Source organism: Schistocerca nitens, chromosome 4 (genome assembly GCF_023898315.1).
Source record: "Schistocerca nitens isolate TAMUIC-IGC-003100 chromosome 4, iqSchNite1.1, whole genome shotgun sequence".
NCBI lineage: Eukaryota > Metazoa > Arthropoda > Insecta > Orthoptera > Acrididae > Schistocerca > Schistocerca nitens.
Genome location: NC_064617.1, coordinates 935,569,494 through 935,583,235, shown reverse-complemented (window position 1 = coordinate 935,583,235; position 13,742 = coordinate 935,569,494). Strand labels below are relative to the sequence as shown.

Here is a 13,742-nt window from a genome sequence, read left to right as displayed (position 1 = left end):
CCATCCCTTTCTGGCCTCAACCCCCCACCTTGTCGCCATCCCTTTCTGGCCTCAACCCCCCACCTTGTACCCATCCCTTTCTGGCCTCAACCCCCCACCTTGTACCCATCCCTTTCTGGCCTCAACCCCCCACCTTGTACCCATCCCTTTCTGGCCTTAACCCCCCACCTTGTACCCATCCCATTCTGGCCTCAACCCCCCACCTTGTCCCCATCAATTTCTGGCCTCAACCCCCCACCTTGTCCCCATCCCTTTATGGCCTCAACCCCCCACCTTGTCCCCATCCCTTTCTGGCCTCAACCCCCCACCTTGTCCCCATCCCTTTCTGGCCTCATTCCCTCACTTTGTCCTCATCCCTTTCTGGCCTCATGCCCCCACCTTGTCCTCATCCCTTTCTGGCCTCATGCCCCCACCTTGTCCTCATCCCTTTCTGGCCTCATTCCCTCACTTTGTACTCATCCCTTTCTGGCCTCATTCCTTCACTTTGTACTCATCCCTTTCTGGCCTCATTCCTGCCCTCTTCCCTTTCTGGCCTAATCCCTCTCTGCGTGCATCCCTTTCTCGTCGCATTCCTGTCCTCTTCCCTTTCTGGCCTCATTCCTGTCCTCTTCCCTTTCTGGCCTCATTCCTGCCCTCTTCCCCTTCTCACCTCATTCCTGCCCTCTTCCCCTTCTCACCTCATTCCTGCCCTCTTCCCCTTCTCACCTCATTCCTGCCCTCTTCCCCTTCTCACCTCATTCCTGCCCTCTTCCCCTTCTGGCCTCATTCCTGCCCTCTTCCCCTTCTCACCTAATTCCTGCCCTCTTCCCCTTCTCACCTAATTCCTGCCCTCTTCCCCTTCTCACCTCATTCCTGCCCTCTTCTCCTTCTCACCTCATTCCTGCCCTCTTCCCCTTCTCACCTCATTCCTGCCCTCTTCCCCTTCTCACCTCATTCCTGCCCTCTTCCCCTTCTGGCCTCATTCCTGCCCTCTTCCCATCCTGGCCTCATTCCTGCCCTCTTCCCATCCTGGCCATCCTGGCCTCATTCCTGCCCTATTCCCTTTCTGGCCTCACTCCTGCCCTCATCCCTTTCTGGCCTCACTCCTGCCCTCATCCCTTTCTGGCCTCACTCCTGCCCTCATCCCTTTCTGGCCTCACTCCTGCCCTCATCCCTTTCTGGCCTCACTCCTACCCCCATCCCTTTCTGGCCTCACTCCTCTCGCCTCGCCCTGCCTCTCGCCTCGCCCCGCCGTGCCTCTCGCCCCGCCCCGCCTCTCGCCCCGCCCCGCCATGCCTCTCGCCCCGCGCCGCCTCTCGCCTCCCCCCGCCACGCCTCTCGCCCCGCCCCGCCTCTCGCCCCGCCCCGCCTCTCGCCCCGCCCCGCCTCTCGCCCCGCCCCGCCTCTCGCCCCGCCCCGCCATGCCTCTCGCCCCGCGCCGCCTCTCGCCTCCCCCCGCCACGCCTCTCGCCCCGCCCCGCCTCTCGCCCCGCCCCGCCTCTCGCCCCGCCCCGCCTCTCGCCCCGCCCCGCGCCACGCCCCGCCTCTCGCCACGCCCCGCCTCTCGCCACGCCCCGCCTCTCGCCACGCCCCGCCTCTCGCCTCGCCACGCCTCTCGCCAAGCCTCGCCCCGCCTCTCGCCTCGCCACACTTCTCGCCAAGCCTCGCCCCACCTCTCGCCTTGCCCCGCTCCGCCTCTCGCCTCGCCCCGCTCCGCCTCTCGCCTCGCCCCGCTCCGCCTCTCGCCTCGCCCCGCTCCGCCTCTCGCCTCGCCCCGCTCCGCCTCTCGCCTCGCCCCGCTCCGCCTCTCGCCTCGCTGCGCTCCGCCTCTCGCCACGCCGCGCCCCGCCCCGCCCCACCTCTCGCCACGCCACGTCCCGCCTCTCGCCACGCCCCGCCCCGCCTCTCGCCACGCCACGCCCCGCCTCTCGCCACGCCCCGCCCCTCCTCTCGCCCCGCCTCTCGCCGTACCACGCACCGCCTCTCGCCACGCCACGCCCCGCCTCTCGCCACGCCACGCCCCGCTGCTTGCCAACCCCCACCCCGCCTCTCGCTCCGCCCCACCTCTCGCCCCGCCCCGCCTCTCGCCCCGCCCCGCCTCTCGCCCCGCCCCACCTCTCGCGCCGCCCCCCCTCTCGCCCCGCCCCACCCTATCTCTCGCCGCGCCCCGCCTCTCGCCCTGCCCCGTCCCACGCCCCGCCCCGTCCCTCCCCGCCCCTCGTCCCGCCCCGCCCCACGCACCGACCCTCCCGGCCCCACGCACCGCCCCACCCGGACCCACGCCCCGTCCCGCACCACGCCCTGTCCCGCACCACGCCCCGTCCCGCCCCACGCCCCGTCCCGCCCCACGCCCCGTCCCGCCCCACGCCCCGTCCCGCCCCACGCCCCGTCCCGCCCCACGCCCCGTCCCGCCCCACGCCTCGTCCCGCCCCACGCCTCGTCCCGCCCCACGCCCCCCTCCTCCTCACGCCCCGCCACTCCTCACGCTCCGCCCCGCCTCTCGCCTCGCCCCGCGCCTCGCCTCGCCCCGCGCCTCGCCCCGCCTCTCGCCTCGCCCGCCCCGCCTCCCGCCTCGCCCCGCCGATCGCCCCGCCGCGCCCTGCCCCGCCCTGCCCTGTCTCTCGCCACGCCATGCCCCGCCTCTCGCCACGCCCCGCCCCGCCCCGCCTCCCCGCTCGCCACCCCCCGCCCCGCCTCCCCGCTCGCCACCCCCCACGCCGCCCCGCCTCCCCGTTCGCCACCCCCCACCCCACCTCTCGCGCCGCCCCGCCTCTCGGCCGCCCCACCTCTCGGCCGCCCCACCTTTCGCCCCGCCCCACCTTTCGCCCCGCCCCACCTTTCGCCCCGCCCCACCTTTCGCCCCGCCCCACCTCTCGCCCCGCCCCACCTCTCGCCCCGCACCACCTCTCGCCCCGCACCACCTCTCGCCCCGCACCACCTCTCGCCACCCCTCGCCCCGCCTCTCTCCACCCCCCGCCCTGCCTCTCGCCGCCCCGCCACTGGCCACGCTCCACCCCGCCTCGCCTCTCGCCACGCCCCGCCCCTCGCCCCGCCCCGCCCCTCGCCCCGCCCTTCGCCCCGCCCCGCCCCTCGCCCCGCCCCGCCCCTCGCCACGCCCCTCGCCCCGCCCCGCCCCTCGCCCCGCCCCTCGCCCCGCCCCGCCCCTCGCCCCGCCCCGCCCCTCGCCCCGTCGCGCCCCTCGCCCCGTCCCGCCCGTCGCCCCGCCTCTCGCTTCGCCCCGCCTCTCGCCCCGCCCCGCCTCTCGCTTCGCCCCACCTCTCACCTGGCCCCACCTCTCCTTGCCCTCGCCTCTCGCCACCTCTCCCCTCGCCTCTCGCCACCTTTCCCCTCGCCTCTCGCCACCTTTCCCCTCGCCTCTCGCCACCTTTCCCCTCGCCTCTCGCCACCTTGCCTCTCGCTCCTCGCCTCCTTGCCCACCAGCTCTTGTCTCAACTCTCTCGCCTCGTCCCCTTGTCGCCTCCATGCCCCAACTCTCACGCCTCGCACCCTTGTCGCCTCCTTTTCCCAGCTCTCTCTCTCTCCTCGTCCCCTTGTCCCCTCCATGCCCCAACTCTCACGCCTCTTCCCCTTGTCGCCTCCTTGCCCCAACTCTCACGCCTGGCACCCTTGTCGCCTCCTTTCCCCAGCTCTCTCTCTCTCTCTCTCTCTCTCCTCGTCCCCTTGTCGCCTCTATGCCCCAACTCTCTCGCCTCGTCCCCTTGTCGCCTCCAAGCCCCAACTCTCTTTCCTCTTCCCCTTGTCGCCTCCATGCCCCAACTCTCTTGCCTCGTCCCCTTGTCGCCTCCATGCCCCAACTCTCTCGCCTCGTCCCCTTGTCGCCTCCATGCCCCAACTCTCTCGCCTCGTCCCCTTGTCGCCTCCATGCCCCAACTCTCTCGCCTCGTCCCCTTGTCGCCTCCTTGCCCCAACTCTCTCACCTCGTCCCCTTGTCGCCTCCTTGCCCCAACTCTCTCGCCTCGTCCCCTTGTCGCGTCCTTGCCCCAACTCTCTCGCCTCGTCCCCTTGTCGCGTCCTTGCCCCAACTCTCTCGCCTCGTCCCCTTGTCGCCTCCTTGCCCCAACTCTCTCGCCTCGTCCCCTTGTCGCCTCCTTGCCCCAACTCTCTCGCCTCGTCCCCTTGTCGCCTCCTTGCCCCAACTCTCTCGCCTCGTCCCCTTGTCGCCTCCTTGCCCCAACTCTCTCGCCTCATCCCCTTCTCTCCTCTTTGCCCGCATCTTGCTTCGTCGCTTTCTCTCCTCCTTCCCCCATCCATGTTCTTATCCATTTCTCGCCTCTTCCTGCCCCTGTCCCCCCAGTCCTCGTCCCTTTCTCACATCCCTTCTCTACCCTGTCCTCATCTCCTTATCCTTGTTCCTTCTGGACATTGTTTTCTTCTCCTATTGCCCTTTCTTTTGTTAACCTCCTTCCTTTCTCCCATCTCTGCTTCACTTCTTTACCTTCTTCCCTCCTCCCACAGCCTCATCACTTCGTGGTCTTCTTCCCTCCTCCCAAAGCCTCTTCGCTTCATGATCTTCCCTCCTCCTCACCTGTTCCCTTCTTCTCTTCTAGCCACTGTTCCCCACTTGACATCTGCACTCCTCTATTCCCATCCATTCTCGATATCCTGCCCACATTTTTCCTCCCTTGTCTTTGTCCTGTTTTCGACCATGTTTTTCTTTCCATGTTCTCATTCCTTTCTAACCTAGTTTCCACTCTGAATTGTCGTCCTTTTCAGATCTTGATTCCCTTCTATGCCCTCGTCCCTTTTCCACCACATTTCTCCTGCAAGGGTACTAGACCCTTTTCGACGTTCTTCGCACGCCCATGTGACTCTTTTTCGCCTCATTTTCCCTCCTGAGTCGACCCTTTTAGACCTCATTTCCTCTCCCAATTCCTTGACCCAGTTAGACTTCTTTTCTCCTCCCTCATCTTCATCGTTTAATTGACCTCGTTCTCCATCCAATTTTCTCCCGTTTTGACCTCTTTTCCCCTCCATCTTCCTCCCTGTTCGAACTCCATTCCCCTCCATCTTCCTCCCTGTTCGAACTCCATTCCCCTCCATCTTCCTCCCTGTTCGAGCTCCTTTCCCTTCCCACGTGTTCCTCCCTTTTTGACCTCCTTTCCCCTCCCACGTCTTCCTCCCTTTTTGACCTCCTTTCCCTCTCCATGATTTTCCTCTTTTTTTGACCTCTTTTCCCGTCCCTCATCTTCCTCCCTTTTTGACCTTGTTTTCTCTTCCTTATTTTCACCCACTTTTGGACTCAGTTACACTCCATCGTCCTTGGCCCTTTTTAACCTTGTTTCCCGTCCCTCATCTTAGGCCCTGTTTGATCTCGTTTTCGCTCATTGCCCCTTGTAGACCTTATCTCCTCATCCCCAAATTTGTCCATTGCAGACGTTGTTTCTTCCTCCCATGTCCTTGTTGCTGTCACCCTTGTCCTCATTGATCCCTTGACTGTTCTTGTTTGTGCCATCAGTATCCTCATTGCCCTCTCCACTGTCCTTGTTTGTGCCATCAGTATCCTCATTGCCCTCTCCATTGTCCTTGATGCTACCACCTCTCTCCCTGTTGGCTGCTCCATTGTCCTAGCTGCCGCCGTCTCCGCCCTTGCTGCCGCCGTCTCCGCCCTTGCTGCCGCCGTCTCCGCCCTTGCTGCCGCCGTCTCCGCCCTTGCTGCCGCCGTCTCCGCCCTTGCTGCCGCCGTCTCCGCCCTTGCTGCCGCCGTCGCCTTTTTGGCCCGCTCCGTCGCCCTTTTGGCCCGCTCTCTCCTGTATTCGTCCCCTCCACTATACTATTTCCCTCTCCCTCCGTGTCGTCGTTGCCCCCCAGCCCTCTGCGGCGTCGTTGCCCCCCAGCCCTCCGCGGCGTCGTTGCCCCCCAGCCCTCCGCGGCGTCGTTGCCCCCCAGCCCTCCGCGGCGTCGTTGCCCCCCAGCCCTCCGCGTCGTCGTTGCCCCCCAGCCCTCCGCGTCGTCGTTGCCCCCCAGCCCTCCGCGTCGTCGTTGCCCCCCAGCCCTCCGCGTCGTCGTTGCCCCCCAGCCCTCCGCGTCGTCGTTGCCCCCCAGCCCTCCGCGTCGTCGTTGCCCCCCAGCCCACCGCGTCGTCGTTGCCCCCCAGCCCTCCGCATCGTCGTTGCCTCCCAGCCCTCCCTCCACGTCGTCGTTGCCTCCCAGCCCTCCCTCCACGTCGTCGTTGCCTCCCAGCCCTTCCTCCACGTCGTCGTTCCCCCCTTTCCCTCCCTGTGTGTCCCCATTGCCCCCTTTCCCTCCCTGTGTGTCCCCATTGCCCCCTTTCCCTCCCTGTGTGTCCCCATTGCCCCCTTTCCCTCCCTGTGTGTCCCCATTGCCCCCTTTCCCTCCCTGTGTGTCCCCATTGCCCCCTTTCCCTCCCTGTGTGCCCCCATTGCCTCCTTTGTCCGCATCCTCATTAGCCACCTACATCTGCTTCCTCTTTGAACCTCTCCGTATCCTTTTCATTTTCTTCTCTAGCTTCAATCTCGTCATTCTCTACTCTCACTTCAATCTCGTCGTTCTCTACTCTTACTTCCATCTCGTCGTTCTCTACTCTCACTTCAATCTCGTCGTTCTCTACTCTCACTTCAATCTCGCCGTTCTCTACTCTCCATTCAATCTCGCCGTTCTCTACTCTCACTTCAGTCTCGTCGTTCTCTACTCCCAATGCAACCTTGTCATCGCCCCTCCTGCTGTTTCCTCATCAGGTCTTCCACTGTAAAGTTTTGTCAAGGAGACAACGAATGTGTGACAAGTCATCCACGCAAACCACTCACAGGGACTCCATTGTCAATTGCTGGCTCCGCATTGGCTACACTTGGCCAGTACATGTTCACCTCCTCCACTGTGAGGACACAGCTTGGTGTCGTTATGGCTCGCGCATGACTGTTATCTTCATCTTGTTGGACTACCCAATTTTAGCTGCTCTGTTATATCATGCTGTCTAAGGGTGGGCCACTGGCCTTCTCTCCCAGGCCTCTATCGTCCCCACATTTTAACTTTTCCGCACTCTTTCTTTGCTGTTTGTTTGCCTATGTGTGTTCATCTCGCCTTCTCTTTTAGGCTGGAGATTTTAGTGGTTTGCATAGTGCCTGGCTCATCCTTTCTTATTCTTCTGATCGGGCAGCCTCGACCAACTGCTATATTATTTTTATATCTTCCACTACTTTTCCTTTTAGTGTATGTTTTCTCGTTTTGGTTAGCTTCTTTTGTTTTCTCTTTCTTTGTGATTCCCCATTAGTTTACCAACATGTCCCTTTCCCCAACTCCTTGGGAATTATTTTAACTTGAGCCTTCTTTCCATATGGAGAAAGAAACTGATAACACTATAGTTTGGTTCCTTCATATTCTAAATCAATCAACCAATCCTCATCAGCCTCCACTCCATTGTGTCTTTGTCAAGCCCCTCACTCCACATTCGTGTTGACTTCCATCCTCGTGCTTCCACATCCCTCCTAGACCTTATTCTTTCCTCACACCCTCCATCCTACCTCCTAAACCGTATTCTTCCCTCACACCCTCCATCCTACCTCCTAAACTGTATTCTTCCCTCACACCCTCCATCCTACCTCCTAAACCGTATTCTTCCCTCACACCCTCCATCCTACCTCCTAAACCGTATTCTTCCCTCACACCCTCCATCCTACCTCCTAAACCGTATTCTTCCCTCACACCCTCCATCCTACCTCCTAAACCGTATTCTTCCCTCACACCCTCCATCCTACCTCCTAAACCGTATTCTACCCTCACACCCTCCATCCTACCTCCTAAACCGTATTCTTCCCTCACACCCTCCATCCTACCTCCTAAACCGTATTCTTCCCTCACACCCTTCATCTACCTCCTAAACAATAATCTTCCCCCACACCCTTCATCCTACCTCCTAAACCTTATTCTTCCCCCACACCCTCCCTCCTGTGTCCTTTACCTTGTTCTTCTCTCACACTCTCCCTCATCTCTCATTACCCCCCTCCCTCCTCGTCCTTGTTCCTCACTTGCTCCCTCACTCCCTCCCTCCTCGTCCTTGTTCCTCACTCACTCCCTCCCTCCTCGTCCTTGTTCCTCACTTGCTCCCTCCCTCCTCGTCATTGTTCCTCACTTGCTCCCTCCCTCCTCGTCCTTGTTCCTCACTTGCTCCCTCACTCCCTCCCTCCTCGTCCTTGTTCCTCACTAGCACCCTCACTCCCTCCCTCCTCGTCCTTGTTCCTCACTAGCACCCTCACTCCCTCCCTCCTCGTCCTTGTTCCTCACTAGCACCCTCACTCCCTCCCTCCTCGTCCTTGTTCCTCACTTGCTCCCTCACTCCCTCCCTCCTCGTCCTTGCTCCTCACTTTCTCCCTCACTCCCTCCCTCCTCGTCCTTGCTCCTCACTCCCTCCCTCCTCGTCCTTGCTCCTCACTTTCTCCATCCCTCCTTGTCCTTGCTCCTCACTTTCTCCCTCACTCCCCCCTCCTCGTCCTTGCTCCTCACTTTCTCCCTCACTCCCCCCTCCTCGTCCTCGCTCCCCACTTTCTCCCTCACTCCCCCCCTCCTCGTCCTTGCTCCTCACTTTCTCCCTCACTCTCTCCCTCCTCGTCCTTGCTCCTCACTTGCTCCCTCACTCCCTCCCTCCTCGTCCTTGCTCCTCACTTGCTCCCTCACTCCTCATCCTTGCTCCTCACTTGCTCCCTCACTCCCTCCCTCCTCGTCCTGGCTCCTCACTTGCTCCCTCACTCCCTCCCTCCTCGTCCTTGTTCCTCACTTGCTCCCTCCTCGTACTTGTTCCTCACTTGCTCCCTCCCTCCCTCCTCATCTGCGTTCCTCACTTGCTCCCTCCCTTCTCGTCTGCGTTCCTCACTTGCTCCCTCCCTTCTCGTCTGCGTTCCTCACTTGCTCCCTCCCTTCTCGTCTGCATTCCTCACTTGTTCCCTCCCTTCTCGTATGCGTTCCTCACTTGTTCCCTCCCTTCTCGTATGCGTTCCTCACTTGTTCCCTCCCTTCTCGTATGCGTTCCTCACTTGCTCCTTCCTTCCCTCCCCGTCCGTGTTCCTCACTTGCTCAACACCTCCCTCCCTATCCTCAGTCCCTCACTTACTCACTACCTCCCTCCCTATCCTCACTCCCTCATTTACTCACTACTACCCTTCCCATCCTTACTTACTATCTTCCTACCCATCCTCACTCTCACTCACTCCCTGTTCTTATTCCTCACTCACTCACTGTCATTCCTCACTCATTCTCTGTCCTTATTCCTCACTCACTCACTCACTCACTGTCCTTACTCCTCACTCACTTACATTATTCCTCACTCACTTACATTATTCCTCACTCACTCACTCACTCACTCTCTGTCCTTATTTCTCACTCACACACTCAATCACTCTCTGAGCTTATTTCTCACTCACTCCCTTTCCTTATTCCTCACTCACTCCCTGTCCTTATTCCTCACTCACTCCCTGTCCATATTCCTCACTCACTCCCTTTCCTTATTCCTCACTCACTCGCTGTCCTTATTCCTCACTCACTCGCTGTCCTTATTAGAGATGGGGGATCCGCTCTTGAACTAATTCATAGAGTTGAATCTTTCAATGGAGTGAACAATCAGTGATTCAGAAAAAAAGAACGGTAGCTCCAAACGTTTCCCACGGCAGAGAGAGAGAGAGAGAGAGAGAGAGAGAGAGAGAGAGAGAGAGAGAGAGAGAGAGTGACGGAGCATATCAGCAGCGCCTCTGCTGGTCAGAGCACAGTGCACGCCACACAACACAGCCAGTGCCGGCCTCTGCCCTGCTTCTACCTTGGCTGCCTGCATTGTGCAGTGCCCCATTGGATTTTGTGTTTCACATATGCCGTGCCGTCTCTATGCGTCCTCTGCCGCGCGCAGTGTCTGGCGCAGCTTAACTTAGCATCGCACTCTGTCGGCGATCGTTTCAGTCGCACGTCCTGCCCTCTGGGCAGTTGATGCGAGCAACAGGACAGAGAGCCACCTAGCGGATAACATAGGAACTACTTGCAACAACCTGCTCGCAAGGGAGCGGACGATTTGTCTCGGAGCGGGTGAGTTCACCGCTCCCCCCACCCTCGGAACTCACCCGCTCAACGCTCATCCCACCGTCTCGACTCTAGCCAGAGCGTTGAGCAAAGCGACTCAGGTGTCACTCTGGTCTCTGCGGTCTCAGCTCACGCAGTAATACAGCTCGCTGCTCGACCTGCTCGACTCAGCGCCTCTGCATCGGAGTTCGTCCCTACTGGATATTGTTCTTCGTAGTAATACCGCTATGTATATTACATTATTATGTTATGTATACATCAATTGTTTTTATTTTATTTTTATTTGGTTAAACTGATTAGATTAGGTTCCTGATGACTCCTCTTACTATAGGATTTTTATTATGGACACTCGAATTTACGCTTTAATTACGAGCGAACCGATAAACGTATCGCAAAATGTGATACACCAATATTTTCCTTGTTTTATTCTGCGTAAGGCTATATGCAGCACTTTCGTTTTACAGTCAAATTTATATTTTTTTTCTTATTCTGGTACGGATTTTGCGATTTTAGGCGTCTTCGGAAGGAAACGTTCACTTTAAAAATATATGGCTTGCGATGTATTTGTATGAGGTTAATGAAATTTTAATACATTATAGCCAAATATATTGTTAATGTAAATCTCAAGTTACAACATTTTCCGATCACCCAAAAAACCACGATAGTGCAAAATAAATCAATAATCAAAAACTTTGTCATATCGTGGAAATTTCAATAAACAATACAAAATTCTTACTCATTATCTGTGTTACTTCAAAATAGGATCAAATAAGATCAAAATACAGGTATAGTACTGGAATAAACCAAGTTTAAAGGGCAATGTGCCTTCCATTTATTTTCTATTGTAAATGAGTGGTGAGTCATGAAAAAGAGCTAATTCATTTCAGGGAGTGAACAGTTCTGATCCAATCTCTGAAAAGAACAGTTTTGCCCATCTCTAGTCCTTATTCCTCACTCACTCGCTGTCCTTATTCCTTCCTTTCTCTTTTCCCAACCTCATCCTTCCTTTTCTTCCTCCCTCCATTGCTAATGTCTCACCTTCCGTACTACCTCACCATCCACAATCCTCCCTCACCATCAACATTCCTCCCTCACCATCCACATTCCTCCCTCACTCTCTCTTTCCTCCCTCCCTCCCTCGCTTGATCTTTCCTACCTCCCTCCCTCGGCTGATCTTTCCTACCTCCCTCCCTCGACTGATCTTTCCTCCCTCCCTCTCTCGACTGATCTTTCCTACCTCCCTCCCTCGACTGATCTTTCCTCCCTCCCTCTCTCGACTGATCTTTCCTCCCTCCCTCTCTCGACTGATCTTTCCTCCCTCCCTCCCTCGATCTTTCCTCCCTCCCTCCCTCGATCTTTCCTCCCTCCCTCCCTCGCTTGATCTTTTCTCCCTCCCTCCCTCCCTCGCTTGATCTTTTCTCCCTCCTTCCCTCCCTCGCTTGATCTTTTCTCCCTCCCTCCCTCCCTCACTTGATCTTTCCTCCCTCCCTCCCTCGCTTGATCTTTTCTCCCTCCCTCCCTCTTTTGCTTGATCTTTTCTCCCTCCCTCCCTCCCTCCCTCGCTTGATCTTTTCTCCCTCCCTCCCTCCCTCCCTCGCTTGATCTTTTCTCCCTCCCTCCCTCCCTCGCTTGATCTTTTCTCCCTCCCTCCCTCCCTCGCTTGATCTTTCCTCCCTCCCTCGCTTGATCTTTCCTCCCTCCCTAACTTGATCTTTTCTCCCTCCCTAACTTGATCTTTTCTCCCTCCCTCCCTCCCTCGCTTGATCTTTTCTCCCTCCCTCCCTCCCTCGCTTGATCTTTTCTCCCTCCCTCCCTCCCTCGCTTGATCTTTCCTCCCTCCCTCCCTCCCTCGCTTGATCTTTCCTCCCTCCCTCCCTCCCTTGATCTTTCCTCCCTCCCTCCCTTGAATTTTCCTCCCTCCCTCGCTCGATCTTTCCTCCCTCCCTCCCTCCCTCGATCTTTCCTCCCTCCATCCCTCCCTCCCTCGCTCGATGTTTCCTCCCTCCCTCCCTCCCTCCCTCCCTCCCTCGATCTTTCCTCCCTCCATCCCTCCCTCCCTCCCTCGCTCGATGTTTCCTCCCTCCATCCCTCCCTCCCTCGCTCGATCTTTCCTCCCTCCATCCCTCCCTCCCTCGCTCGATCTTTCCTCCCTCCCTCCCTCCCTCGCTCGATCTTTCCTCCCTCCCTCGATCTTTCCTCGCTCCCTCGCTCCCTCCCTCCCTCGATCTTTCCTCGCTCCCTCCCTCCCTCGATTTTTCCTCCCTCCCTTGCTCGATCCTCCCTCCCTCCCTCGCTCGATCCTCCCTCCCTCCCTCCCTCGATCTTTCCCCCCCTCCCTCCCTCCCTCGCTCGATCCTCCCTCCCTCCCTCCCTCCCTCGATCTTTCCTCCCTCCCTCCCTCCCTCCCTCGCTCGATCTTTCCTCCCTCCCTCCCTCCCTCGCTCGATCTTTCCTCCCTCCCTCCCTCCCTCGCTCGATCTTTCCTCCCTCCCTTGCTCGATCTTTCCTCCCTCCCTCCCTCCCTCCCTCCCTCCCTCCCTCCCTCGCTCGATCTTTCCTCCCTCCCTCCCTCGCTCGATCTTTCCTCCCTCCCTCCCTCTCTCCCTCGCTCGATCTTTCCTCCCTCCCTCCCTCCCTCCCTCCTTCGCTCTCTCTTTCCTCCCTCCCTCCTTCGCTCTCTCATTCCTCCCTCCCTCCTTCGCTCTCTCATTCCTCCCTCCCCCCCTCCCTCGCTCTCTCATTCCTCCCTCCCTCCCTCCCTCCCTCTCTCTCTTTCCTCCCTCCCTCGCTCTCTCATTCCTCCCTCGCTCTCTCATTCCTCCCTCGCTCTCTCATTCCTCCCTCGCTCTCTCACTCCTCCCTCGCTCTCTCATTCCTCCCTCCCTCCTTCGCTCTCTCATTCCTCCCTCCCTCTCCCTTTCCTCCCTCCCTCCCTCTACCTCTCCCTTTCCTCCCTCCCTCCCTCTACCTCTCCCTTTCCTCCTCCCTCCCTCCCTCTCTTTCCTCCCTCCCTCCCTCTCTTTCCTCCCTCCCTCCCTCTCTTTCCTCCCTCCCTCCCTCTCTTTCCTCCCTCCCTCCCTCTCTTTCCTCCCTCCCTCCCTCTCTTTCCTCCCTCCCTCTCTCTCTTTCTTCCCTCCCTCTCTCTCTTTCCTCCCTCCCTCTCTCTCTTTCCTCCCTCCCTCTCTCTCTTTCCTCCCTCCCTCTCTCTCTTTCCTCCCTCCCCCTCTCTCTCTTTCCTCCCTCCCTCTCTCTCTCTCTCTTTCCTCCCTCCCTCCCTCCCTCGCTCTCTCTTTCCTCCCTCCCTCCCTCGCTCTCTCTTTCCTCCCTCCCTCCCTCGCTCTCTCTTTCCTCCCTCCCTCCCTCGCTCTCTCTTTTTTCTCTCCCTCCCTCGCTTTCTCTTTTTTCCCTCCCTCCCTCGCTCTCTTTTTTCCCTCCCTCCCTCGCTCTCTCTTTTTTCCCTCCCTCCCACGTTCTCTCTTTTTTCCCTCCCCCCCTCGCTCTCTCCTCCCTCGCTCTCTCTTTCCTCCCTCCCTCCCTCCCTCTCTCTTTCCTCCCTCGCTCTCTCTTTCCTCCCTCCCTCCCTCTCTCTTTCCTCCCTCCCTCCCTTCCTCTCTCTTTCCTCCCTCCCTCCCTCTCTCTTTACTCCCTCCCTCCCTCTCTCTTTACTCTCTCCCTCCCTCTCTCTTTACTCCCTCCCTCCCTCGCTCTCTCTTTCCTCCCTCCCTCGC

The 13,742-nt window shown here is 59.1% G+C and overlaps 2 protein-coding genes across 2 annotated transcripts; one reads left to right on the top strand and one right to left on the bottom strand.

The window, feature by feature from the left end:
- Positions 1–1,271: 1,271 nt before the first annotated feature.
- On the top strand, positions 1,272–4,565 carry LOC126252688 (basic proline-rich protein-like). The gene is made up of 2 exons (XM_049953592.1): positions 1,272–3,425; positions 4,548–4,565. Exons 1-2 carry the CDS (start codon positions 1,272–1,274, stop codon positions 4,563–4,565), a joined length of 2,172 nt encoding a protein of 723 aa, XP_049809549.1.
- A 999-nt stretch (positions 4,566–5,564) lies between these two features.
- LOC126252687 (uncharacterized PE-PGRS family protein PE_PGRS46-like) lies at positions 5,565–7,943 on the bottom strand. Its single transcript, XM_049953590.1, has 4 exons — positions 7,916–7,943; positions 6,416–6,645; positions 5,772–6,366; positions 5,565–5,707 (listed from the first exon to the last, which is right to left on the bottom strand). Exons 1-4 carry the CDS (start codon positions 7,941–7,943, stop codon positions 5,565–5,567), a joined length of 996 nt encoding a protein of 331 aa, XP_049809547.1.
- Positions 7,944–13,742: the final 5,799 nt, after the last annotated feature.